This window comes from Colletotrichum karsti (genome assembly GCF_011947395.1).
Source record: "Colletotrichum karsti strain CkLH20 chromosome Unknown Scaffold45, whole genome shotgun sequence".
Lineage (NCBI taxonomy): Eukaryota > Fungi > Ascomycota > Sordariomycetes > Glomerellales > Glomerellaceae > Colletotrichum > Colletotrichum karsti.
In genome coordinates this window covers 260,209-285,027 of record NW_024065945.1, presented here as the reverse complement: position 1 = coordinate 285,027, position 24,819 = coordinate 260,209, and the positions used below count along the sequence as shown (strand labels likewise).

General features: G+C 51.9%; 6 protein-coding genes across 6 annotated transcripts; 4 read left to right on the top strand and 2 right to left on the bottom strand.

The window, feature by feature from the left end:
- Positions 1-1,638: 1,638 nt before the first annotated feature.
- On the top strand, positions 1,639-3,132 carry CkaCkLH20_11102 (uncharacterized protein; the record flags this gene model as incomplete). The annotated part of the gene is made up of 2 exons (XM_038893816.1): positions 1,639-2,259; positions 2,323-3,132. The coding sequence occupies 2 exons, from the start codon at positions 1,639-1,641 to the stop codon at positions 3,130-3,132; spliced, it is 1,431 nt and encodes a 476-aa protein (XP_038740916.1).
- Positions 3,133-3,576: 444 nt separating this feature from the next.
- On the bottom strand, positions 3,577-3,999 carry CkaCkLH20_11101 (uncharacterized protein; the record flags this gene model as incomplete). The annotated part of the gene is made up of 3 exons (XM_038893815.1): positions 3,577-3,644; positions 3,712-3,807; positions 3,882-3,999. The coding sequence occupies 3 exons, from the start codon at positions 3,997-3,999 to the stop codon at positions 3,577-3,579; spliced, it is 282 nt and encodes a 93-aa protein (XP_038740915.1).
- A 4,505-nt stretch (positions 4,000-8,504) lies between these two features.
- On the top strand, positions 8,505-9,195 carry CkaCkLH20_11100 (ankyrin-like protein; the record flags this gene model as incomplete). Its single annotated transcript, XM_038893814.1, has 3 exons — positions 8,505-8,675; positions 8,783-8,923; positions 9,013-9,195. The coding sequence occupies 3 exons, from the start codon at positions 8,505-8,507 to the stop codon at positions 9,193-9,195; spliced, it is 495 nt and encodes a 164-aa protein (XP_038740914.1).
- A 403-nt stretch (positions 9,196-9,598) lies between these two features.
- Positions 9,599-13,407, bottom strand: CkaCkLH20_11099 (cytochrome P450; the record flags this gene model as incomplete). The annotated part of the gene is made up of 4 exons (XM_038893813.1): positions 9,599-10,441; positions 10,504-10,938; positions 11,007-11,166; positions 12,269-13,407. The coding sequence occupies 4 exons, from the start codon at positions 13,405-13,407 to the stop codon at positions 9,599-9,601; spliced, it is 2,577 nt and encodes an 858-aa protein (XP_038740913.1).
- Positions 13,408-16,142: 2,735 nt separating this feature from the next.
- On the top strand, positions 16,143-17,779 carry CkaCkLH20_11098 (C6 zinc finger domain protein; the record flags this gene model as incomplete). Its single annotated transcript, XM_038893812.1, has 2 exons — positions 16,143-16,192; positions 16,243-17,779. 2 exons carry the CDS (start codon positions 16,143-16,145, stop codon positions 17,777-17,779), a joined length of 1,587 nt encoding a protein of 528 aa, XP_038740912.1.
- Positions 17,780-19,879: 2,100 nt separating this feature from the next.
- CkaCkLH20_11097 (ABC drug exporter) lies at positions 19,880-24,677 on the top strand (the record flags this gene model as incomplete). Its single annotated transcript, XM_038893811.1, has 9 exons — positions 19,880-20,695; positions 20,770-20,795; positions 20,873-21,082; positions 21,141-21,361; positions 21,422-21,976; positions 22,039-22,324; positions 22,379-23,639; positions 23,693-24,079; positions 24,138-24,677. 9 exons carry the CDS (start codon positions 19,880-19,882, stop codon positions 24,675-24,677), a joined length of 4,302 nt encoding a protein of 1,433 aa, XP_038740911.1.
- Between the last annotated feature and the right edge of the window lie 142 nt (positions 24,678-24,819).

Below are 24,819 nucleotides of genomic sequence, written 5' to 3'. Positions count from 1 at the left end.
AAAGAGAGTCGGCGAGGGTTAATTGTCTGAGTCGACCATGCCGAGTCAGTCATGTATCACTCGCGAAGACCGCGCTTACAGGCTTCAATTCTGTAGTTAACGAACACATTCGCCGTTCCACGAACGAATGTAATCCCACGAAATTGGCAATCTTTTGATCCTCAGTCGATTGAGCCGAGCGGCTAAATAAAGACGTTTTGCGCGATCAACATAAGCGCCACGAGAACTGGATCAACCTTGTTGGCCATGTGGTTTTCGCACATTCTCTAAAAGAGGGCGAAGAGAGATTGCAAAAAGCGACGGCATCTGACTCGTACAAAAGACGTTTTCTCTCGGGTTTCCAGGGTCTCAATCGGCATGGAGGGAGAAAACGTCCCCCACGCGGAGACGGTAAGGCAACTGTACTCCACCGAATCAAGTTAGAATGACGTGACGATCCTTGCCGGCGTACTGAGAGCTGAACCATTGTTCTGGAATTCCGGACCGTCGCGAGTCGCGAGGGAACAACACGTCGACGACGGCTCGACAGGCAGTCCCCGACTCGGTGGAAAGCTTATTGTCCGAAACGCCGCGGTTCCTCTCCGCGGAGAGCGCGAAATATTATTCAGCTCTCGGAAGAGATTATTGTGCGTTTTGCTTGTTTCGAAATGGTCCGGTCGATCCCAGCCAGGAGAAGCGCAATTCGCTTTCGTTGTCTCTCTCCTGCAGGGGAGGGCTGTTCGCGCTTGTGGTTAAAGTTTGACAACGGTCACCTCCACTCATCAAACTTTGTGAAAGTCGCGTGGCCCCTCGGACTCTGGATTTGTCCTTTGAAGGTCGTTCAAGTTACTGAACTGGGCACGAGGCGCTGATTCTGTCATTTCTCATCAGGCTTTGGCGATCCATCCTTGTGCAGGAACGTATTGAGACAGCGAGAGACTTAGGGAGAGCAAACCAAAAGCAACTTCAAGTTCCTCCTCATGATCCATCCCCATCACGATCCCCTGCTCCGCCGGCGCCGGCACCTGGGGTAGGCTTGTCGGCAGGCACAATGCCGAGTCCCAAATTGATCCTTCAGGAGGGTTAAATACACGTATCCGGTTAGTCCTCCGGGGCCGAACGATCCGGATCCCTGGCCGCGCCGACGTTGAACGAAGGCATTCATCATCTCTTGGCAGGGTCTGCGTCTTGGCACCTCGCAATACCCTCATCACTGGACCGATTTTGAGTTCAGAACATTTCGACAAACGAGAGGCTTAGATGGCACTAAGCATCGCCGACCTACCGCTTTCGAGGTTTGACAGATGATGATTGGCATGGACTTCCCGGCATCCCGCACGCCACTCCCGCCGTCCGACGTAGCTGCGCCCGTTGGGCATTCCCTGCGAGATCGTGCCCAATCCCACCTGGCGGACATCGCTTAATGGCGTTTTGCCGGCCTCGCGCGCTACTAGTAAAGAGAAGCCTTCAGCCCTTTGAAGCCAAGAAATCACACAATGTGAAAATCACTCTCGATCAACTCAATCTTCTTTTTTGTCTTGCGGACTGGCGTGGAGGAAATAATTCGTTTCATGGACCGAGTCGGCGGGCACGACGACCTGAGCAACATCAACTCCGCGATAACCTAATACCCCCCCATTCAACACCGGCTCAATCACCATGTACAGCCGAGACCACACTCTTTCACCTCTACCGACCGTCCTCCGTCACGGACTCAAAGCAGTCGTCGTCCTCTCCTTCCTCTCTCTCGTCGCGTCACTCGCTCTCTACCTTTACCTCAGCGGCAGGTTGGCCGTCTGGTACTTCCGATCCGCCCCGAAAAGCCCGGAGAGGACGATCGAAGCCGGAGATGGGGCCGGGCTACCCCACGAGATCGGGGTCCAGTATTTCGGCCCAGGCCGACGGGCCAAGGGGAGACAGGCACCGAACCAAGCCCTGATTCTCGTCCTGAATGTTCTCTTTGCCGATATCTTACAGGCCTGCGCTTTCTTCCTCAACATCGTCTGGCTTGTCGAGGATAGGATATCGGACCAGTCGCCGGCATGCTGGGCTCAGGGCTGGTTCATATCGACGGGAGACCTGGCATCCACCACATTCATTGCGACCATTGCGGTCCATACATACATCACCCTAGTCCGGGGTTACAAGATCTCTACCAAATTATTCTACGGGGTCATTTCCTTTTTATGGTTCTTCGTTCTTTTCATGTCTGTTCTGGGCGTTATGATTACGAACAATGGTAAAGACACGGGCGGATTCTACGTCCGCGATGTTTCTTGGGTAAGTCCCTTCCCATTGGCCTCGGCTTTCTACTAAAGCGGCTTAACTAATTATTCGTTGAAGTGTTGGATAACTCCCGATGAGGAAGCTATGCGGATTTACTTGCACTACCTCTGGATGGTTCTCCTCATCATCACCGGCACCATTTCCTACGTTCTCGTATTCATCCACGTCCACCGACGTGACAAGGCCCTCAGATCCTCCGAAAAGGCCGGGGAGGAAAACAGCTCCAACAACAGCGTCCTGAGCCCAACCAGCATGATGTCGCCCGCGACCGACGACGTAAAGTCTGAGGTTCATAAGCGCATGCTGTTCCTGCTATACCCCCTGATCTTCTTGATCTGCACCGCACCGCTCGCCCTCGGACGGATTCTCGGCAGCAGCGGGGTCAAGCTCTCGCCGGAATATCTCTGTTTCGCCGGCGCCATGATCACCTCGAACGGCTGGCTCGACGTGCTCGTCTTCTCCACGACCCGCCGCGCCATTCTCTTCGATGCCTCCCCCGACGAGCAGAATCTGGGTCTCGAGACCTTCAACCTCACGCCGCTGGGACAGCAGTTTGGCCACAGGGTGTGGATTACCAGCGGCGCGTCGAAGCGTGCGGAGCGGAAGCCGAGTGTGTTTCGCAAGCCCTCGCGTTGTCGGACGCGGGGGTCGGATGGCGGTCATGACCGGAGCGAGAGCCAGACGTCGCTGAACAGTGCCGATGTGGATGGTATGAAGGGGATCCAGATGGAGACTGTTACGCGGGTGTTTATCGAGGTTGAGTCACCCGCCGAACGGCACGGTTTCTCTTCTCGCACGCTGTCGTCGATGCCTTCCGTTGAGACTGTTGGACAGAGAGTTGCTCAGAGTATGGACTCTTTTAGATGATTACATGTACTGAAGTAGACGATATGATACCCCAGAAAGGCCTAGATAACATACCCAATCTTCCCACTTTCGTTAGCTGCATTTCATGATCAAGTATAACTGAAGCTTAGCCCGTATTTGCGTCGTTGATTCGCTAAGGTTTCTTGCAGGAAAATGGACAAGAAACAACACCGATGTCGACGTTTATGCCTCTGGTATGCGGAACCTTCGCAATAACTCGATGTAGTGAGAATGTCAGTGCCTATGGTTACATATCCAGAGGTCTGGGACTGGCGTTGTAACCCTTGCGTACACCTGCTGAGTCAATGTAACTGATTGGTAAAGTTCAACTCGTAACATTCATTCATTCAACTATACACTCCCAAAAGACTGAGAGAAACCATGTACATGAAGGCGTGCTGTGGGAAAAGCCGATCCCATCTTCATTTCCAGCCAGCCGCAAGCTTAAGTGCACTTGCCGGCAGAGTCAACCTTGTAGCTGCAGCAGTCGTTGGCGCCGAGAGCAGGGACAGCTAATAGAGGATTGCGTCAGACCAAACGATCACGTTAAGGGAAGTCATTAAAAGAACTTGAACTTACTGCCCTTCTCAACACAGGCTCTAGTTGAGTCGGTGCAAGTCCAGCCGGAGTAGGGGTCGCAGTAGGTGCAGCAGTCATCGCCGCTGGTGCAAGGAGCTATCGGAAAACGCCTCGAGTCAGTATTATTGCCAATTGGGCTTGATTTCAGAGAAATCTTAGAGATAACATACCGCCGGTGGTACCGCAAGCACGCTCAGCGAAACCAGGCTCCAGGGCGCGGGTGTCAACGGCACCGGCGATGGCGGTGGCGGCCATGGCAAGGTTGAGGAGAACGGTGAAGGCCTTCATTTTGGGAGATTGGGTATTGGGTATCTGGAACGACTTTGTCAAAGAAGGAAAAGACTGTGGTAAGAGGATGTTGAAGTTGTTGATGAGGCAATATTACAAGTCTGAATTGGAGTGGAAAGACTTCCGTCTTTATAGTTGTCTTTAACGGTTAGAACTTGCCGATCATATCAAGTCTTCAAATCTACTAGTCGTACGTTCTCCTCGATTAGGATACGGCCAGTGCCTAGAACCATGTCATGTCATCTGTAGTTCCGGCAGGCACGGCCTTACTGGTGGAGACATGCGGGAGGGATCACCGTGGAGCTTGTGTCTTTCCATCGGTGCTGTTCGACGAATTTAGAATCCTCCCGGGGCGCATGAACCAATAAGCATGAGATGAAGATATTGAGTGAGTCGTGCTGGGGGAACATGTTCATGAAAAGACTGGCGATCCGTGGATGTTACTTCATCTCATGTTGCCATTTGGCGGATATCGGAACAGGTGATGCGACGATGAGCCACAGGGGCTCAGCATCTGCAGACCCGAGCGATCAACCTTTGGCTATCTTAGACAGTGACACTTAAACAACAAGAAACCTTTGTTGAAGTACAATTATTCAATAATTCTATACAGCGCCTCAAGACTAATATGCTATAACTGTAATTCATCGATCACCGAATCCCTCAACGAGTTCCCAGGTTGTGGAGGGGATGATGACTCGCTCCTACACAAGAAGGCGCCGGAATGCGAGACCGAGAGTAACAGCCGCCGCGCGGTTGTCGGGCATGGCCGGGTAAATAAACCACCAGAGGCAATGACGTCGGTGACGGTCGATCAGCCGACGATAGATGGGATATATCTCAATCACACCCCGCTTCTTTGCAGCCGGAACCAGAACTCGGTAGTAAGAGCGTTAATATAAGAGAAACTGGTTGCACTGCCGTACAGGCGCACATGCCTTGATTCTTCTAGAAGGGGAGGGGGGAGCTGACTCGGCGGCACCGGCTCGGGGGAGGGGGAGGGGCCACTACCCACATCAGCCCCTTTTCCGGAATGTGCGCCGGCGGCCCCGGATATTGGCGGAGGTTAGCAGGGGAATGTTGATGCCGACAGTCAGCAGCCGCGCGATTGATGTGACGATGGACCTTGCGGCTCTCCTGGCCGCGGACTCCACGGCGTGGAGAACCTCACGATCTATCGTTCCATGTCAGGATCCAAATTTTGAGCTTGATCGTTCGTTGGGTTTGATTGGGCTGTGGGATCTTAGAAGATGATCACAAACCATTGCATGATGCGATCGAGACTCAATAGTTATCTCCTCAACAACTGCCTACTTGCTCTCTGAGACTTCCTTCAACTTCTGTACAAAAGAGCTCTCGACTGGTTGAATATTTCTCCCTTTAGACTCTTATAATGATTAATTGAGATCAGAGTCTTTCGTCCGCCACTGCAGTTCCGAGAGTAACTTGGGAAACCTCGCGATGGGTTCGGCAGTCGAAGGGTACCGGCGGAAGCCCAGCCGGGAAAGAGTGGGACACGACGGGACCGCAGCTACCTCGGATGACATGTGGATATGACCTGACTTGGATATATCGAATGACATTGCTTTTTCTCTGCGCGACTGGTGTGGGATAACTGAGCAGATGAGAGTCGAGAAAAAGGGTCGCTGCATTGAATTGAGCGACGGAGATTGAAGTTGTGGGAGGAGAGGAGCTGGAGCAACCATGTGGCTAGCAACACAGAGTCGTGTCATGCCTCAACAACAAGGATGTTCAGCAACAGCGTAAGAGCGCCACGTGAAAACCGCGTAACATGATCAATATGGACATTTCAACCCCTAAAGACTCAGCAGGAACAAGTCAAATACTATCTACTTTGCAGAAGTACGTGGTCGAGAACTCCCGCCCTGCTTTCCAGATCCTCCGCTGTTTGCTGGTTCTTTCCCCTTCGTGGAAGGCGATTTGCTGGATGCTCCTCCAGCGGTACCGAGTGTTTCTTTCTCTTTCCCCTTTCCTTTCACATTTTCACTCTTCTCTTTCTTCTTGTTGCTCTTCTTCGTCGTTGCCTTCTTGGCTTTCTTTTCCTCTGAACCACCCTTCAACTTCGGAGCATCGTCAGACACTTTGGGGGGTTGCCTTGATTTGACAACCGGCTGTTTCATCGTATCTTTTCCCTTGACATCATTTACGCTCTTTTTCTGCGTCTTCGTCGCTTTCTTCGTTTTAGAGGCTTGTTTATGCGCATCCTTGGACTCCATTTGATGAGTTGGCTGGAGCGCTTGAGTTGAAGATTCCGCTGGAGATTCGACTGAGAACTTGGCCTTCTTCATCACATTCGAACAAATCTTCTTCGCCTTTTGCTGCTTGTTTGAGCTGTTCACTTCCAGCAACGAAGGTGAACATGTTGAGGCGTTCAGTTGAGTTTCTGGGACTGAGGCAAGCTTCTGCGTTGATGCTGCCTTCTTGATCTTCTTCTTCGCTGCCTTGAAACCCATGCCGAGTCCGTATTGTTCCAGCAGGCTATGTAACACAGATTCATCGGTCTGTGTTCCTTGGGATACGGAATTTCTCGCAGGCTTTGAGTTTGTGTTGGACACTTGCTGTTTAGGTAGGGTATTTGTTTGAGGGAAGTCAGTCTGTGCTCCATCAAATACCGTCCATTGAGATGAAGATTTCGATGCTCCGCGGCTGACGGAGTCCAATTCTCCTCCCTTACAAACTTCGGTGACCTTCTTGTCTTCAATTGCAATGGTAATGTTGCTCAGAGGAAGTGCTAATCGAAGCTCTTCAGCCTCTCGACCCTCAGCTGAGGACACAGGTTTCGGGCTCTCCAGTGAGTCGGCTTTGGATAGAGCTCGGTAGGCTATGCGTCTCAACAGCATGACGATAGCCGAAATGAGATTCCCGGAAACTGCTGCGCGCATCAAAGAGAAGAAGGATGAAGTATTGACGTGGCGGGATTCTTCATCCACCGCGACGAGCCCATAAGCTGTTGCGGTCACCGCCCAGCTTGGCAGTGCTGTTCCTTGATTAGCAACCAATCTGCAGCGCAGTCTAATAGCTTGGCTTACGGATCCCCTCGTATACTTTTCTCCACTTGTTTTTTAATGCTTTGGGTGTTCCAAATGCAGCTATCCAGCTTCTTTTCTTGTCGTCAGGCCAGATCTCGTAAGGGGGAAACGTTCCGGCTTGTGCAACTGTCGGGTGTGCTGCCATGATTTGGCTGACGGCTTGAAATCCAAGAAGACCTTTGAGTACTGGCAACTCGATTTCTTGGTAAGCCGACCTCCCTGATGGATTATAGCGGATCGGCGGAGGACGTGTCAAAACTGTAGTAACGTCTTCTTGAGCAATACGCCAGGCGAAGATGAGTGAGGCGCCATTGATATATCTGCCCCACTCCTTGGACGTCTTTTGATTTTTGAGGCAGTTTGGATGTTGGGGATCCATTAAAGGTCCCATGGCACTTCTCAGTGTCTGCATCGCGTTTTCTCTGGCATATGCATCGACTAAAGCGTACAGCTGCTGGGTGCCCAGTCCAGTCCATAGAACTTGTTGATTTGGTTTCCATTGCGGTCCTGTAAATCGGTCTATTATGTCGACGGTTTCCCGGAGTGTTAGGTACTGTGGCCAAACTGTGCAAACAAGGGCGTGCAATTCTCGTGTTTCTTCGCTTGCCCAGTTGTTTGGAACATATAGCAGAGCCGATGATGATGTCAAGGCCATCGTGGTTCGTGGGCTTGGAACAAGAAAACTTTTGGCGGATCAAAATTGAACGGGGTGCAAAGCGACGATGTCTAGGGGCCGTCGACATTTTCAGGTTCTCACATCTTGAGCAATCGAGGCGGGGTAATGCTAACTCTGGCCAGTCAAGATGTAAGTGAGGCGAGCAAGATTTTGGAGTTTCCAGCCGAATCGCCCTCTGATTGAGCATAATAGGTTTTCTGCATTCCCAAGGTTCATCGTTAAGATTTGTTTTAAGGTAAGTGATGAGATAGATCGACGGATGATGCGGGGTAAAAGCTGTGCAAGTCGACATCACAATCACAATCAAAATGAACAAGTACTTTGGCTTGCTTTCCCGTCACAGTTTTCTTTGCACGTCGTTCCCCGGCTGCAGGACCGCAAGGAAATGGGAACCTGAGGCCTTAGATAAATTCCAATTCATAGATACGACTTTTGTGATCTCAGAATTGATCGGCCTCGAAGCTTCGGATCAGTGACATCGAGTCCGAACCGCCGTTCTCATACACGAATACGATTCGTATCCTTGTACTTCGGGGATTTGATTACATAAGACGCGGAAACGGGAAAGCCCGCCAAAGTCCGAACCAATTATGTGCGACCTATTAGTGTTTCTCGAACATTCCCCTCAACCTCACCGCAAGCATCCACCCATCGTCGACGACCTCGCTTGCTGCATTAAACCTACTATTGTCCTCAGCTGAGACGACGAGCCGGCACTGTCGATTTTCTTGACGTCTGCTATTTCCAAAAGAACACGCCAATCAATCCATTCCAACATCATGAGCGGCAACGCTTTAACGTCCGCCACGGCGTTCTCGCCATCGCTGGAAGCCATCAAGTTGGCTGCCAGCATGTACAATGCTGCCCGAGAGGGCAACACCAAGATCTTGGAAGAGAACATTCTTGACGGATTGCCGCCTAATCTGACGAACGAGAAGGGAGACACCTTGGTAAGTGGCAGCATGATGTTCACGAATCCTTCATCTGCAATTCCGGGCCTGCCGTGATCAGTGGATACGGTGTTGTTCAGACAGGTTCGGACTAACATCGAGAATAGCTGATGCTGGCGGCGTACTACGGCCACGCGGAAACAGTCAAGTTTCTGATTGAACACGGAGCGGATCCCAACAGATTGAACGACAAGCGCCAAAGTCCCATTGCAGGCGCTGTCTTCAAGGGGTTGGATGCTGTGATTGAGGTAAGTTTCTTGACGGCACAACTGCCAATGATTCTCACCAAAACGATAATGCCAAGATACCGGCCATAATACTGACGAAGCGCGGATAGGTCCTTCTTGATGGCGGTGCTGATCCCGATTACGGCAAGCCTTCAGCAATGCAGTGTCTGTCAATGTTTAATCAGGAGGGCAAGTGGAAGGACAAGTTTGAGGCAGCACCTGGAAGGGGCAAGGCAAAGGCTGTTACCAATGATGAGACTGCTGAGAGAGCACCGGAGACGTTCAAAAAATGAGCGAAGTGTTTTCAGTGGGCTATACTGCGCTCACATTGCACCATGGACGATGTTTTCGGGATGTGTAAGAGACGGATCATGGAACGAGGTGTTTGACACGCACCACTTTATTAGAACTACTCAGGGAACAGGGAAAGGAACGGGTATACCTAGAAAATAAGACGTCAATTTCATGTGTTAAGATGATTAAAGATTTGCTGTCTCGGGCACCTTCGATGATCAAGTAACGATGTATTGAACGCGATGAAGTTCCTAAAGCGACGGGAGGCACAGTAGGAAGATTTACCCGAGTGATGACGGAGCAGCGAGATATTACCAATAAATGCTTTCATTATCATGTCGAACGCGATTCCGAGATCCAAGAAGCCTTTTGCCATTGCCTCTCCTGCTTGCATTGAGCGACTCAATCTTTCAAATCCGATGAAACCAAAGACTCGAACACCATGCCGTGCGGGACTTCCAACCACTGCTTGTCCTCGTCGAGAAGCTTCTGACAGGCCTCCCACTCGCGTCGAACAACGTCCGCATGGGCTTCGCTTCTTGGTGTAATCTTCGCAGGGAACGGCTTGGGCTGTACCAAGAATCCAGGTGTAAGGTCGTCCGCGTCCGGCACGATCTCCTCCCCGTCCGAATCACAGGCTCTGTCAAGGTTGAATGCCCAGAGCAGTCGCGAGATGCTCAGAAATAGCGATCTGTCGGCGATGTGCATCCCTTGACAAAGGCGACGACCAGCACCAAAAACGAAGTGATCACGCTTCGAAGGGTCGCTGTTCATCGCCGATTCGGTCGAGTTCTGGTCATCCCCGACGTAACGCAAAGGCTGGAATTCTCTGGGGTCATTCCACCTCTTCTCGTCCATGTTGATTGCCCACACGTTCAACATGACTCCGGCTCCCTTAGGGATCTTGTAGCCCATGTACTCGTCGTCTTGTGTGACGGCATGCGGCAAGCCCATGATTGCCGTCGGCATCCATCGCAGGCTTTCCTTTACACATGCACGGATGTATGGCATGTCGTCCCAGTCGTCGATGTTCGGGAGCCGTTCTGTGCCGCAGATGCGATCCAGCTCTTCGCGGGCTTTTTCCTGCACAAAAGGGTGTATAACCATGGCTTGCATAAAGCCGGTCAGTGTGGCCGCTGTGGTATCTGAGCCGGCTTCGAGCGCAGATCCAGAGATGTACGCAGCAAGCTCATCGGAGAATCCTAGGCCCTTCTGGCTTTCAACGATACCCATACAGAAGCAAGGCTGTTGTCAGTCAGTATTTCAGCGGTCTTCCGGCTCAGGGTCTGCAGTCTGCCGTTACTCACCTTGGCCGTGCCCTGGAGCACACGCTTCTTCGCATCCATCCAGTGCCCGACGTATAGCTTACTCTCTTCCTTGTGCAGAGCTTCGGCGTGTCTTTTTCCGGGAGAGATGAATCCGAGATTTCTGAGACGAGGATATACGTCCAGAATTGCTGCTGTGGATGACCCAACGACTTCACTCCACTTCTCGACGCAATGATACAGCCTCTTCAAGTTCTCATCATGAATACTCGTGGTACGGAAGCCAAACACCATTTGGGTGGTGAGCGAGTTGGTAAATCGTCGTATGTGATCAATGAAGAGGTCAGGTTTGTCCAAGAATCCAGATAACATCTGCTTGCTCTCGAGATCTTGATACGGGACATAGCCCTTCGCTGCTTTGATGTGTAGAACTTGATGGAATATCTTGCGAATCATGCGCCATGTGTCTCCGTATTTCTGGCTTTTCTTAGCTTTGAACTCTTGAGCCAGCAACATTTTGTCCAATTGAGGTGGAGATGACCTACCATGAGAACGACGCGGAGATTACCACCAACCAGGTTGCCGAGATATATGTCGGTACGAGACGAATAAATGCTACTGCGTTTGTCCAAAAGATCTTTGACTGCCTGGTCGGACGAGAGAACGATCATGACCTGGGTGCCGAGAATGAGGGAGTATACGGGGCTGTGTAGCGAGTAATGTTAGCTCAGACTTTCGACGGTAGTCTTGTCAATGGCTCATTGGACTGACCCATATTCCTCTGCCCACTTCTTGAATTGATGATGCGAATCATTTGCAGGTATCTGATGTAGGTTCCCGATCAAAGGCAGCGTGGGAGGACCAGGAGGATATCCCTTAGGCCGCCGGCCGACATTACGCAGTTGAAAAACTATCACGGCAACAATTGCCAACAGGATTAGGAACAAAGACGCCATGAGATCAATTATTCCGCAAAAAGCATCACAATGGAATCACCAGAAGAACAATCTGTTGACGAAGAACGTCGGAAATCCGACCGCACATAAATAAGTAACTATGTCGGCACGCGAGGAAAGCCCCTCCTCATTTAGATGCAGCCAAGAGCACCACAGCGGCTGGTACCAACAACATCACTTCGGCAGGCTCGCGACCGGCATTCACTCCACATTGCAAACCTATCATCACCTACCGGATGTAAGCAAGTGGACAGGCAGCGTAGCGTTTTTCGTAAAGCTGCAGGATGTGCTGTGGTTTCACATGCAGCCAGCCAACGATGCGCATCGAATATTCCGCTAAGGGAAATACGCTGTAACTGTGCGATGCATGACCGTTGAAGCTCACCGTGGGTTCCTTCGGCTCATCGGAATTTGTGGTATCACATCAGCTTTGCTACAAGTGCTTACGTTGGCAGCATTGACAACGAAGCACGCGTAAGCCGGCTTTATGTAGAAAAGAAGCATCTTCGAATGAAGTTGGGAGAAAGCAAATCGTAGGTGGTATGACTTAGCCGTCTTACGTGGCGGCTATGTTTCTCAGACTCAGCTTGAAGTCATCACCAAGTGCAAGACGTTTTTAATCTACTGAATTGAGTGCCTAGACAATACGAAATATCTCAACTTTTGAAATCCCAAATCAACAACAAACCACCTTCCCAGAACTCGATTACAAATTCAGATGTTGCGTCGCCCATTGCCACTTATCCATGAGGATAGATCGCCGTGATTATTCAAAACCTCAGAACAGATTGTTTCTCCCTCCTTAGTCGATCCTGATCGGGTTGGACGAACCACCTCTTCCACCAAGTGACCGATCCCTGCTCGAGCCGCGTCGACGCTTGAGATTTTGCGACGACTCGTCTTCATCACCCTCTCTAGGACGCTTGAGGGTCTGAGAAAGATAGTTGCTGATCTTCTGTTTGATCTCGGCATCTTCGTCTTCGGTGAACAGAGCTTTGCGATTCTCGGTCTCATTCTCTTGGGACTCGTTGCCCTTGGAATGAGCAAGGAGCTGGCTATCCAAATAGGACATTGAAAAATCATCGGCCTTCGAGCCCTCGTCATCGGGCGCGTCGTGCCGAGCAACGTTCGCAAAGGTGAGTTTGTTGCTCTTGGCCACATTAGTCCCTGGACCCTGAGCATCGGGTGACTCGAACAGAAAACTCTTCGTAAAGTAGAGTCTCTCGCGCTCGGCAGCATCGGCATCGAGGAGTTCCTGCAGCTTCGTCTTGGGCGGTGAAATGTCACTTTCCTCGGTAACTTCGGAGTCGTATTCATCGTCGTCGGTCGAGTTGTCGTCGGGCTCTTCGCTTTCGTACTCTCCATCCGTCTCGGTGTCGGATTCCGATGTGAGCTCGTCGGTGTAATAGTCATCATCCGTCTCGCCCTCTTCAACCAACTCATCGTTTTCCACAATTTGGGTCGGAGGGTCAATGAGTTCGAGCCCTCGAGCAGGGGGGAAACCGTGGTTGACCGCGTTGCTGAGGCTTCGATATTGTTGATTTTCATTCCCAGATATCCAGTGCAGACTCTCCTCCCATGCCCCGTCACCGATGACGGGTCCGTCGGCACAGGCCTTGATCATCTTCTGGGCAAGGTCAAGGTCTCGAAAGCGAAGCATCTGATTTCCGGCGTGGCCGGCGAGCCTCTGGGAAATGGTGAAAAGACGCACGGCATAATCCTCGGCTGCGGCTTGGAGGGCGCGGATAGCTTCATCCGAGATTTCGATAGACGGATCGACGTTGTTCGCGTTTCGGCATTCGTGCTTGACGTAGCTTGAGAATTCTTCGAAAGGGATCATGTTATCCGTGCTTGACATTTCGCGTTGAAGCTTCTCAAGTTCGAGTGATTCGCGGCTGACAGATTCCAGAGACTGGGGCTCGTCGTCCTCGCTGGAGAATTCTTCAGAAGAGCTCGTGTATTCTGAGGCTGACACCTCGCGGTGAAGCATGTTGGCTTCGAGTAATTCGCGGCTGAGAGGTCCTACAGACTGGTGTACGCCATCCTGGCTCCAGTCTAAGACAGAGAAATCAGTTATTGTCTCCACAAGGCTAGGCAAACACGAGGGAGTTGAAGTACTGTTGAAAGGTGTCTCAAACTCTTCCTCATTACACAAAATACATTCGTCCAAATCCCCAACGTGATCATCACTGAAGGCTAAATCAGAGAAGTCAGTTACCGTCTCCAAAAAATAGACGTGGGGGAGCTGAATCACTGTTGAAAGATGTTTCAGATACTACTGGATAACAGAGGGCACATGCAAGTGCGTGAGCAGCCAGATCCATATTGAACGTCGATAAGTCTTGAATGTCAATAGATCAAAGTACCTGATTTCGTGAAGCTTTTTTCGATTGTGCAAGGTAGAGAATGTTTACTGGGACCAAATGTGTTGAAACGGATTTTATACCATCGGCAATTTCGTTTCTGTGCAGTAAGGTTTGACCGTACAGACAGTCAGGCAGTGGCTAAAAAGGTTTACGATACTGATCCACAAGAAAACTGGATCATGTCATTGGATATCAGGGCACGACAACCGTTTTATCATTGCTCTTGCTGAGGCGGTCGGAGTTGGTTGGACACAGACTGTGGCTATCAACAGAATTGGCACATCCGACCATCGTGTTCAAGTCGTGGATTGACAGAGAACTAATTGCTTCACCATTACTTCAATGATGCAGATGGTCTACAGCAAAGACTGCTGTGATCCAGCACGCCTGTGGTTCAAGGCTGAGAAAGGCCACTCAGCTCCGGACAGTAAATGAGGCTAAGTTCTAAGTTTTCATCGACGCCACGATAGAAAGCTTTGGATCACTTAGGGTATGTCGACCCTAAGCTCCACGACTGGCGTGAGACTCGTAGATTTTGTTAGACCTCGTGGACGGTGATATTGAGGGAAAACGATCGGTCTCCAGGGATACGACAAGACCAGAACAGACGCCAATTTTTATTCCCTCTTCAAATGAGGTAGTAAAACTGACCTTTCGATGTTTTCTTGTGATCGAGAGCTCATATGCATACTTCCATCTCAGTTCCAGCAAGGCTGCAGTTTGCAGTAACCGGTGTGACTCACAGGTCTAGGTGGCGTCATGGCTAAGCTATTTGTGGACTTTAAAAGCGACACAGCTCCCAAGAAAAGTTTGTGACATCCGAAGGGTTCTCAATTGACGTTTTCTATCGAATTTGCAGTTCCATGAGACCTATCAGACAATGACATTTGCAACCCAAGATGAGGAAGGCGTTTCCCCAGTACCTCTCCGACAGATTCGGGCACATCATGACAGCCAAACAATCACCGTATATCAAGCATACAACTCATCCATAGCTACGGCAGCCGTCGAGACCCAGAGACTGGATGCTTCGCCAAACTTCAAGCTTACGAGAATGACCTGGATCAAGCCCAGCTGGGCGTGGATGCTTTATCGCTCAGGGTACTCCTACAAAGACCCAGGCCAAGAAAGAATCCTCGCCCTGAAAATGACGCACGAAAGTTTCATCAGCCTGCTTCGCAAAGGTGTTCTCTCGCACAGTAACTCCAAAGGTACTGATCAGGGCGTCAGGATTCAGTGGGACCCAGAACGGAGCGTAAGGTTGGAGAAGCTTCCGTATCGCAGCATCCAGGTTGGAATTCCTGCGGCGATCAGTAAGGAGTGGGTCAGCAGTGGAATCATGCACATCGAGGATGTGACGGAGCGAGCGAGAGAGTTGAAAAGGGTTCTGGAGGAGTGTTCTGACATTAGTATCGAGGAGCTGGTGGATCGAAAGCTGGTACCTACTGAAACCGAATTTGACGTACCAGAAGATGTGAAACGTCTGCTTGACATGACTTCATTCCCGAGGTAATGGGAATGGGAGTTTTATTGCTTTCACCAAAGTAGTAATGACAATGCAAGCGCGTTACGGTCTTAGAGACCAAGCTAGACTCCAGAGGCAGTAACAACATATCATCTTCATCATCGTCAGTGTCCACGGTCGTTTTGAGGTCATTTCTATCGAGTTTGTTGTTTTTGTTATTGTTGTTGCTATCGTCGTGGTCGTCGCCGTTGTATGTTGTCAGGATGTGGGTGCGATCTGAACAGATGCTTTCCATCAACGAATGAAGCCAGGTGAGGTGATCCACATGATGATAGCGGTGGTGACAACAGAGCGACTGTTGCTCGGGACGGACTGCGTATTGACGACTGTAGTCAAAAGAAATCTAGCAACCAGAGCAAATGAATATGTTATATCTGCAATAGCTCTTCGCCTAACTCTCAGTTGGTTAGCGCTCGATATGCGTTGTGCGAGATGCCAGTAACACCACGGCGAGCAAACGCATTCACCGCTCGGTAATCGGAGTATGAGTCCACGCCGCATCGTTGCATGGCAAGACAGCCTGTCAATGTTCCGCAAACACTGGGCCAGTCAGCACGCTAGGTGCTTTTCAGCGATGCGGGTCGTGCCGCAGATATTTTGCCGAAAGATCGGCGCGTTCGCTTGGTGAGGGGAGAGACTCGAATCTTTCCTCTGCGATCAGCATTCCAGGCTGGAGGATGAGCGTAAATACAAAGTCCCTCCTCCAACTCCCAAGTCTTGCCAAGTATCTTCTAGCCCACAGGGTCCCACAGTAGACCGAGGCGACGAACGGGAAGTCCTTCGCATCGTTGGCGTCCGCTCTCGACCAGTCATTTCACCACCGCGTGCTGCACGATGGCTCGGAAAGGCAGCCGGAAGGTCAGAACCGGATGCTACACGTGCAAGTAGGTATATATCATGCCGCCCAAGCTCTTTGATTAACAGCGATACACAGAGTGCGAAAGGTCAAATGCGACGAGACCAAACCCAAATGCCTCAAATGCGCCAATACCGGCCGCAGGTGCGACGGCTACCCGGCCCCGCTCGGGTCCGAACTGCGGCCCCTCCAGCCCCAGGCAATTAGCATATTTCCCGGCGTCAACAGCCAGATCGAAAACCGCGCTATCCAGTTCTTCTGCGAGATGGCGGGGCCGAACTTACCAGGCGCGACAGATCCTTTCTTCTGGACACACCTGGTCATGCAGTTCAGCAGATTCGAGCCGGCCGTGCGACATTCTCTCATCGCGATCAGCTCTCTCTACGAAGACGTGAGCCAAACGAGAACGACACCGACTTGGCAGAGAAGTCACACGCTGCAAGATAACAACCTGGCACTGACACACTACAATTCCGCAATCAAAGAAATCGTAAACATGGAAGATCAAGGTCTGGTGCTGCTTGTGTGTGTTCTCTTCATCTGCATAGAGCTTCTGCAGTTGAATCGAGAGGCGGCCCTGCGGCACTGCACACATGGTACCGCCATACTGAAGTCGTTTGAGAACACCTCGTATCATTGGGTGAGGGAGTGGTTGACGCCACTCTTTCGGCGTCTAACGACGTTACATTATTTCTTTGGGGACAGGGTGGAGTTGCCAGATCTGAGCACTTTGTCCATAGAGCCGCCGACGCTCTTCTCCGACTTTAACGAAGCAGAAGCAATGGTGGACGATATTTTCAATCAGTCCTTCCAATTAATTCGTCGCGGCTATCCATACCGCACAGGCGATAAACGTCACCATCAGCCGACTTCCGACCTTGTTAAAGAACAAAAGAGTATTCAACATCGACTCGACAGGTGGTACACCATGTTCACCAACCTCGACAACAGGTCGACATCACCAGAAGACATGATAAGAGGTATCCCTAGAGTATTCGCTCTAGCACGATACCGCGTTTCTCGCATATGGTCTGCCATGGCCCTCAACCCTTCTGAGATGGACTACGACAACTTCGAAGACGACTTCCGCCAGTTGGTCCAAGAACTGTCAGAATGGGCCGACGAACGCATCAAGTACAGAAGTCGAAACAATTTCGAGTTCGAGATGGGATTCATACCTCTCATCTCCTTCATCGTCATGAAATGCCGTTACCTTGATCTTCGGGTGGAGGCATTGAATTGCCTCAAGGTTCTGGCCGCACCGCGAGAGGCTCTCTGGCAAAAGGACGGCATGTATGCCTTGACTCGGCGGATCATCGAAGTAGAGCACGGGTTGAGCCTGGATGCAAGCGGCAGGCTTGACTCGGATGTTGACCCAACCTACCCTGGGCTACCCCCTGAGGAGGTGAGAGTTGCTCACGTGGTCACCGAGTTTCTAGGAGCAAGGGATAACGAGTTTTACGGTAATGAGGTTTGCGGAAAGAAAGTCGTCTTTCTTCTGAGGGGGCCTGGGGATCAAGTAGTCTTCCGTCCGGATGTTCTCGAAAACGAACCAGCCGTTCCACTGCCAGCTTGGAGCCCAGCAACCACCGAGGAGGAAGTCATGTCACAGTAGGAAAGTCATGAAAAAAAACGATGATGGCGACTCATATGGAGATGAACTGTAGTCAAATATGATGGAAATTTTGACGAATCTCATAGTATTCCCTGTCCGGCGGGGGTCCCGCAGTTTTCCCGGCCCAGAGGTACAGGTGGGGCCGATGCCCCGGAGTTTAGCAGCTCATCCGAACATATCTCCATCCACAAATGCCGGATGCGTATCGGCGCAAGGATATGATGCCGTGAAGCTGTCCGCGACACGGCCTTTATGCAGGCGCACTGAGTCACACCGAACTCTTGTCAAAATGGTGGGTGAACTCAATCCCCCCGGCAAAAGCAGGTCCTTCCGGTGGAAACACCGTGAACTTGTGGGGTAAACGGATTGTTTCCACCGGAGGGGTTTGCCCATGACTTGCCAAGGTCCGGTTCGGCTGTGAACCTGTGCACGATGGGGTTGCTGAACGGTTATTCGCGTACGCATGAATCGGGACTTCTGGAGTCGCATCGCCCTCCCAACAAATCCAGACGCAGATCCAGCCCCGAGATTGGAACTCGGAGCCGCATGAGATAACTCTGTTCCCCAAATTGGGCGGCAAACTGCACCTTGGGTCGATGGGGTTGAGGGGTCCAGAACTCAATCTCGACACGAGCGGAGCTCTCCCCCGGCTCCGATCCCGCTACGGCATATGTGCTGGTGTTGCACCGCAGCTAGAAGCACACCGCTCCACGACACGTGTGATTGTTCGTAGGCTTTCCTGGCGGCAGCTGGCATCGGTCTAGATCGGGAAGTCCGCTTCCATTGCCCAGAGAGACTCTTGACACCCGAATGTAACCCCTCGAGAGGCCGTGAAACATCATGTCCAATCCCATCACCATGCCGGAAGGGTTGTGGGTCTGTCAGCTAGTTGCAGCATGCTGTGGATCACGTTGAATTGCTAGTTTGGACCACAGATGATTCAGGCTGTTGTGTTCTTCCACTTCACTTGATATTCATGTGGAAGTAGAATGAAATCACAAGCTCCTTACTCCTGATGAGAGATATAATGTTATTCTGAGTTACAGCTGTCTCGCGAATAGCTCGCAAGACACATAGTTATCAGGGTGACCGATGACGTTAACGCACATAGCTCACAGCTCGGTCCGGGAATAAGTGACGGCGGGCAGAACACCCGTTGTTTGATCAGACGGATCAGACCGAGATGCTCTCGCCATTGGCCAGAGGCCTCGAAATGCCGGTACATTGAGTCATGGGAAGATCTGTCTGTCTTAACTCCGTGTCGTGCTTCAGATGGCTTCAGATGCAAGCGCAAATTGTGTTGCTCGAAAACGATCGCCACCACGCTAATAAACGAGAGCTCGAGACGGCGCCTCCCTTGAAGCTCACGTCCGCCCCACTCCCCTTTGGAATATGGATTCCGCTGACCAGGTGCCATGACAAAGTGACCCTAGGCCCTTTGCGTATTAATAATGGCTCTCGACAGTTTGTCTTGGACGCACATGCTAGCTCCCGTTGGCTGGAACATTGTTGGGCTGTCCTGTATGTCATCATTGCAGCCGGGGCGTGCGGCTTTTCCCCGAGATAAGGGTTTTGCACCAGACCCGTCCCATCTGTTGTTTGGTCAGACATCTCTGCCACGGAGTTTGGAAGACGAATTTCTTCTAGACCCCAGTGCTCCACAGTCAACACGCGCACACCCTGCCGCTCAACTTACAATACCATTTTGCAGTATCCTCTTTGAGTAATACCGAGCATGTTAGTTTCCATCTTGCTTCGGATGACGGCCCGCGGCAGATTACAAATGGTGCTTCCGTGGAGGGCTTACTTGGCGCCGGCACCTAAATGGCAACGGCGCCATCCCGTCTGGTGTGTGACGGTGGAGTAACCTTAGTTCTCAACGAGTTGACATAATAGACAAGCTCTCCTCATTTCAATGCCCTTATCCCAACTTTCTTGTATCTTGGACCAACTGCTTTGGCCCAACCGTAATTCAGCGACAGCTCCCGAGACTCACTGGATGATAGGACCATCTCTTTGAACTGCCGGATAGACAAAATCATAGACTCGTTTGCTCAAGATACCCATTTTTCGCTCTTTTCATCTTTAGACTCAGACATCATGGAAGCTACGCCGCGGTGGGAAGGAGATGGCCGTTGGGGCGAGGGTGCCGCCGGCAACATCTCCGTCAACGCGGCATTGGAGGAATTTCACGATCTCGAGAAGGAATTATCAACATTACAGCGTCGCCATTCTACCGCAACCCGCCCCACGCAGCCGAAAGGCAACCATGCCGGCGAGAGCGACTCGACCATCGCACCGACCGAGTCCGGCGACAACTCATTCGATCTCCCCGACTTTCTTAGACGAGGCATTATGGACATGCGCACACCAACGGGAGGACCTACGAAGAAGCTTGGAGTTTCCTTCAAGAATCTGACTGTGAAGGGCATCGAATCTTCGACAAAGCAGGCCGTCACGTTTCCGCGAGATCTCCTCAACACATTCGGCCCCGACTTGTACCACTTCATCACCGGTTTCTTTCCGATGTTGAAGATTCACAAGGAGCCTACCGTAGACCTCATCAGGAACATGACGGGAACAGTACGACACGGCGAGATTATGTTGGTACTCGGAAGGCCAGGCTCAGGCTGTTCGACGTTTCTTAAGACCATCGCCAATCAACGAGATGAGTACGCCGAGGTCGACGGCGAGGTGTTCTATGGCGCCATTCCAGCTGAGGACCAGTTGCGCCTCTTCCGCGGTGAGGTCGTATATTGCGAGGAAGACGATCGCCATTTCCCATCTCTCACCGTTTGGCAGACCCTGTGGTTTGCGCTGAAGAACAAGACCAGGAAAAGGGAACAGTGGACGATACCCATCATTCTCGATTCACTCATGCAAATGTTTGGTATCGAGCACACGAAAGACACGCTTGTAGGTGACGAGCATACGCGAGGCAAGTTACGATGACCGGACCTGCTTACTTGAGGACTGCTAACACTCGCCAGGTGTCTCGGGAGGTGAACGGAAGCGTGTAAGTCTGGCAGAAACGCTAGCTACTCGAGCTTCTGTCGTCTGTTGGGACAACTCCACGCGTGGTCTTGACGCCAGCACAGCCCTCAGCTTCGCCAAGTCCCTGCGGGTTTACACCGATGTCAGCGGCCGGACAACACTCGTTACCCTCTATCAGGCCGGCGAGTCCATCTATGAGCTGATGGACAAGGTTCTGGTGATCGACGATGGGCGGATGCTGTTTCAGGGGCCAGCCAACGAGGCCAAGAAGTACTTCGAAGACATGGGATATCTGTGTCCCCCGAGACAGTAAGTCCTGATAACCCATCAGTCCGATATACATATGCTAATCTGAATGTCTTTTCAGAACAACGGCAGACTTCCTAACATCGATCGCCGACAAGAACGCCCGCCATTTCCAGCCCGGTCGCGAGGAGACAGCTCCCAAGACGCCCGAAGAGCTCGAGCAAGCATTCAAAAATAGCCAGCATTACCAACGCCTACTAGAAGACGTCGAGGAGTACGAAAGGGACAGCAAATCAGCCAACAATGAGAAGCATCGCATGTTTGAGGCGACTGTCAAGGAGGGTGAGTTGCTTAGCGAATTGCCCAGAATATTATGGTGCGTCTGCTAACCTTCAATTGCAGCCAAGAGCAAGACCGTGATCGGCGACTCCGTTTACACCGTCTCATTCCTGAAGCAAGTCGCGGCGTGCACCAAACGACAAGCCTGGCTGCTCTGGGGAGATCGCAGCTCCTTCTACACCAAACTCATCATTATCATCGCCAACAGTCTCATCGTCTCGTCGCTCTTTTACGGATCAGGCCAGGGCACATCCTCCGTCTTCGCACGAGGCGGCGTTGCCTTCTTCTCCATAGCTTTCATCGGCTGGCTTCAATTCGCTGAACTTCTTCCCGCGGTTTCTGGACGGACGACGATCGAAAGGCAGCGAGTCTTCGCGTTCTATCGGCCATCTGCTGTCGTAATTGCGCGGATGGTCCTCGACTTCCCGCTCATTCTCATCATGACGATTCTGTTCAGCATTCCAGTCTACTTCCTCGCGCAATTCGATGTCGATGCAGCCAAGTTCTGGATTTACACTCTCATTGTGTACACGGCCACCTTCTGTCTCACGACGATGTATCGAATGTTCGCATCACTGTCATCTACCGTCGACGACGCCGTTCGTTTCGTCGGAGTCAGTAAGTACACGCCGTCAATATCTTGTGATTGTGAATCTCCAATAGCTGACATATTTATCCAGTGCTGAACATCCTATTCATCTTCACCGGATACGTCATTCCGAAACCCGCTCTACTCAACGACGCCATCTGGTTTGGCTGGATCTACTACATCAACCCAGTCGCCTATGGATTCGAAGCGCTTCAGACGAACGAGTTCTTTGGTCGAGAGCTGCCGTGCAGCGAATCCCAACTTGTCCCCAGAGGGCCTGGCTCAGATCCGAGATATCAAGGTTGCAGTCTCCCTGGCTCGACACTGGGAAGCACCGTTGTCAGCGGCCCTGCATATATGCAGGCCTCCTTTGAATAGTGAGTTCTCAATTCACGGATCTGATGAAAGTTCATGAGATTGACGTTTTACAGTTCAAGATCGAACCTCTGGCGCAACTTCGGTATCATGATCGCCTTCACCATCTTCTTCCTCCTCGTCACGGTCGTCGCCGTCGACACCATCAAGTTCAAGGGATCAGGTGCGCAGTCCCTCATCTTTGCGAAGCGTCCGGGTGCAAAGAAAGAGGTACAAGAGAAAGACCAGTTGAAGGAGGAAGACTTTGAGCCCATCGGCGATGGCAAGAGCATCTTTACCTTCAAGGACATCAACTACACGGTGCCTTATGGCAACGGCAAGCGACAACTTCTCAACGGCGTGTGCGGATACGCCAAACCGGGGAAGATGATCGCGCTCATGGGCAGCTCGGGTGCCGGCAAGACGACACTTCTCAACACCATTGCCCAGAGGCAGAAGATTGGGGTTGTCTCCGGGGAGATGCTGATCAACGGAACGCCGCTGGGTGCTGAGTTCCAACGGGGCACCGGGTTCTGCGAGCAGAGAGACATTCACGAGGGGACGGCCACGATTCGCGAAGCTTTGGAGTTTTCGGCTCTTCTCCGACAAGAGCGCACAATTCCCCGGCAGGAGAAGATTGCCTACGTCGATCGTATCATTCACCTGCTGGAACTCAGCGATCTCGAAAACGCCCTCATTTCCTCGCTGACGGTCGAGCAACGCAAGCGAGTCACCATCGGAGTCGAACTGGCTGCTAAGCCGAGTCTTTTGCTGTTCCTGGATGAGCCGACGAGTGGCCTCGATAGTCAGTCCGCGTACTCTATTGTTCGCTTCCTGCGTAAGCTTTGCGATGCCGGACAAGCCATCATCTGCACCATCCACCAGCCTTCTTCCGATCTGATCGAGCAATTCGACATGATTCTCGCCTTGAACCGGGGCGGAAACACCTTCTACTTCGGTCCCGTCGGCTCCAATGGCTCCGTAGTTGTCGACTACTTCGCCCAACGCGGATTCCCCTGCCCTCCCAGCCGAAACGTTGCAGAGTTCATTCTAGAGACGGCATCGCGTCCGTCTATGAAGGATGGCAAGCGCATCGATTGGAACGAGGAGTGGCTCAAGTCGGATGAGCACCGGGCCATCGTCGCTGAGATTGACCAGATCACAGCCGAGAGGCAAGGCCCTTCGAACACCTCTTCAGCTCCGACCGAGTTTGCCTCATCGACGGCTTATCAGTGCTATCTTCTGACCAAGCGCATGTTCGTCCAACACTGGAGGGAGCCTCAGTACATGTACAGCCGTTTCTTCGTCCACACCATCATGGGCATCTTCAACGGATTCGTAAGTTGCCTCCCCGCCTTTAACCAGGACGCATCATATTGACATCGAGACAGACTTTCTGGATGCTAGGAAACGACATCGCCAGCATGCAAAACCGCATGTTCTCCTCCATCATCCTCATCTTCTTCATCCCTCCAACGGTCGTGAACTCGGTTGTCCTGAAGTTCTTCCAGAACCGAGACCTCTGGGAAGACCGGGAGCTGCCGAGTCGGACTTATGGCTGGGTGGCCTTCTGCACCGCGAACGTGGTCTGCGAGATCCCGATGGCTATTGCATCAGGCACCATCTACTGGCTCTTGTGGTACTTCCCCGTCGGCTTCCCCGCGACCGCGTCCATCTCTGGTTACACGTTCTTGATGACGATTGTCTGGTCGCTGTTCCAGTCTTCCTGGGGGCAATGGATCTCAGCATTCGGGCCGTCGTACTCCACGGTGTCCAACGTAAGTCACCCGAACCCCCAAGCCCCATCTTCGCAAAGGCTGACATTCGTGCACGCAGATCCTGCCTTTCTTCTTCGTCATGGTCGCGCTCTTCAACGGAATCCTGGTCCCCTTCGACTCGATGCCCGTGTTCTGGCGGTACTGGATGTACTTCATCAACCCGACGACCTGGTTCTCCCGAGGCGTCCTCTCGGCCGTCCTCCCCGCAGCCGCGGTGCGATGCGCGCCCACGGAATTCGCGCGCTTCAACCCGCCGCCCGGCTCGACGTGCGGCGACTATGCCCGCAGATTCGTGACCGAAGTCGCGGGGACGGGATACCTCGAGAACCCCGACGCGACGTCGAACTGCGGGTACTGCCCGTACAGCAACGGAGGCGAGTACATGCGCACGCTCAACGTGTACCTCACCGACAAGTGGCCTGCGTTTGGCATTCTGGTCGCGTTCGCGATCGCGAACTGGGCTCTGGTCTACTTGTTTGTGTACGCGGTGAGAATTCGGGGATGGACTTTTGGGATTGCGACCGTTGCGAAGGCGGGATCGATGGTGATGGAGAAGGTGAGGGGCGGGAATGCTGAGGAGGCGGCGGAGCGGATCTGAGAACGCTTCTTAGGTAGCCTAGCGAGCACTGCCGTCAACAAATCACGCCGAGCGGGGCTTTAGCCCTGTTACTCCCCTTGGTGTAGTTGGTTCATCACGTTCGACTGTAATGGGTACATTGTTATCGAAAGGTCTCTAGTTC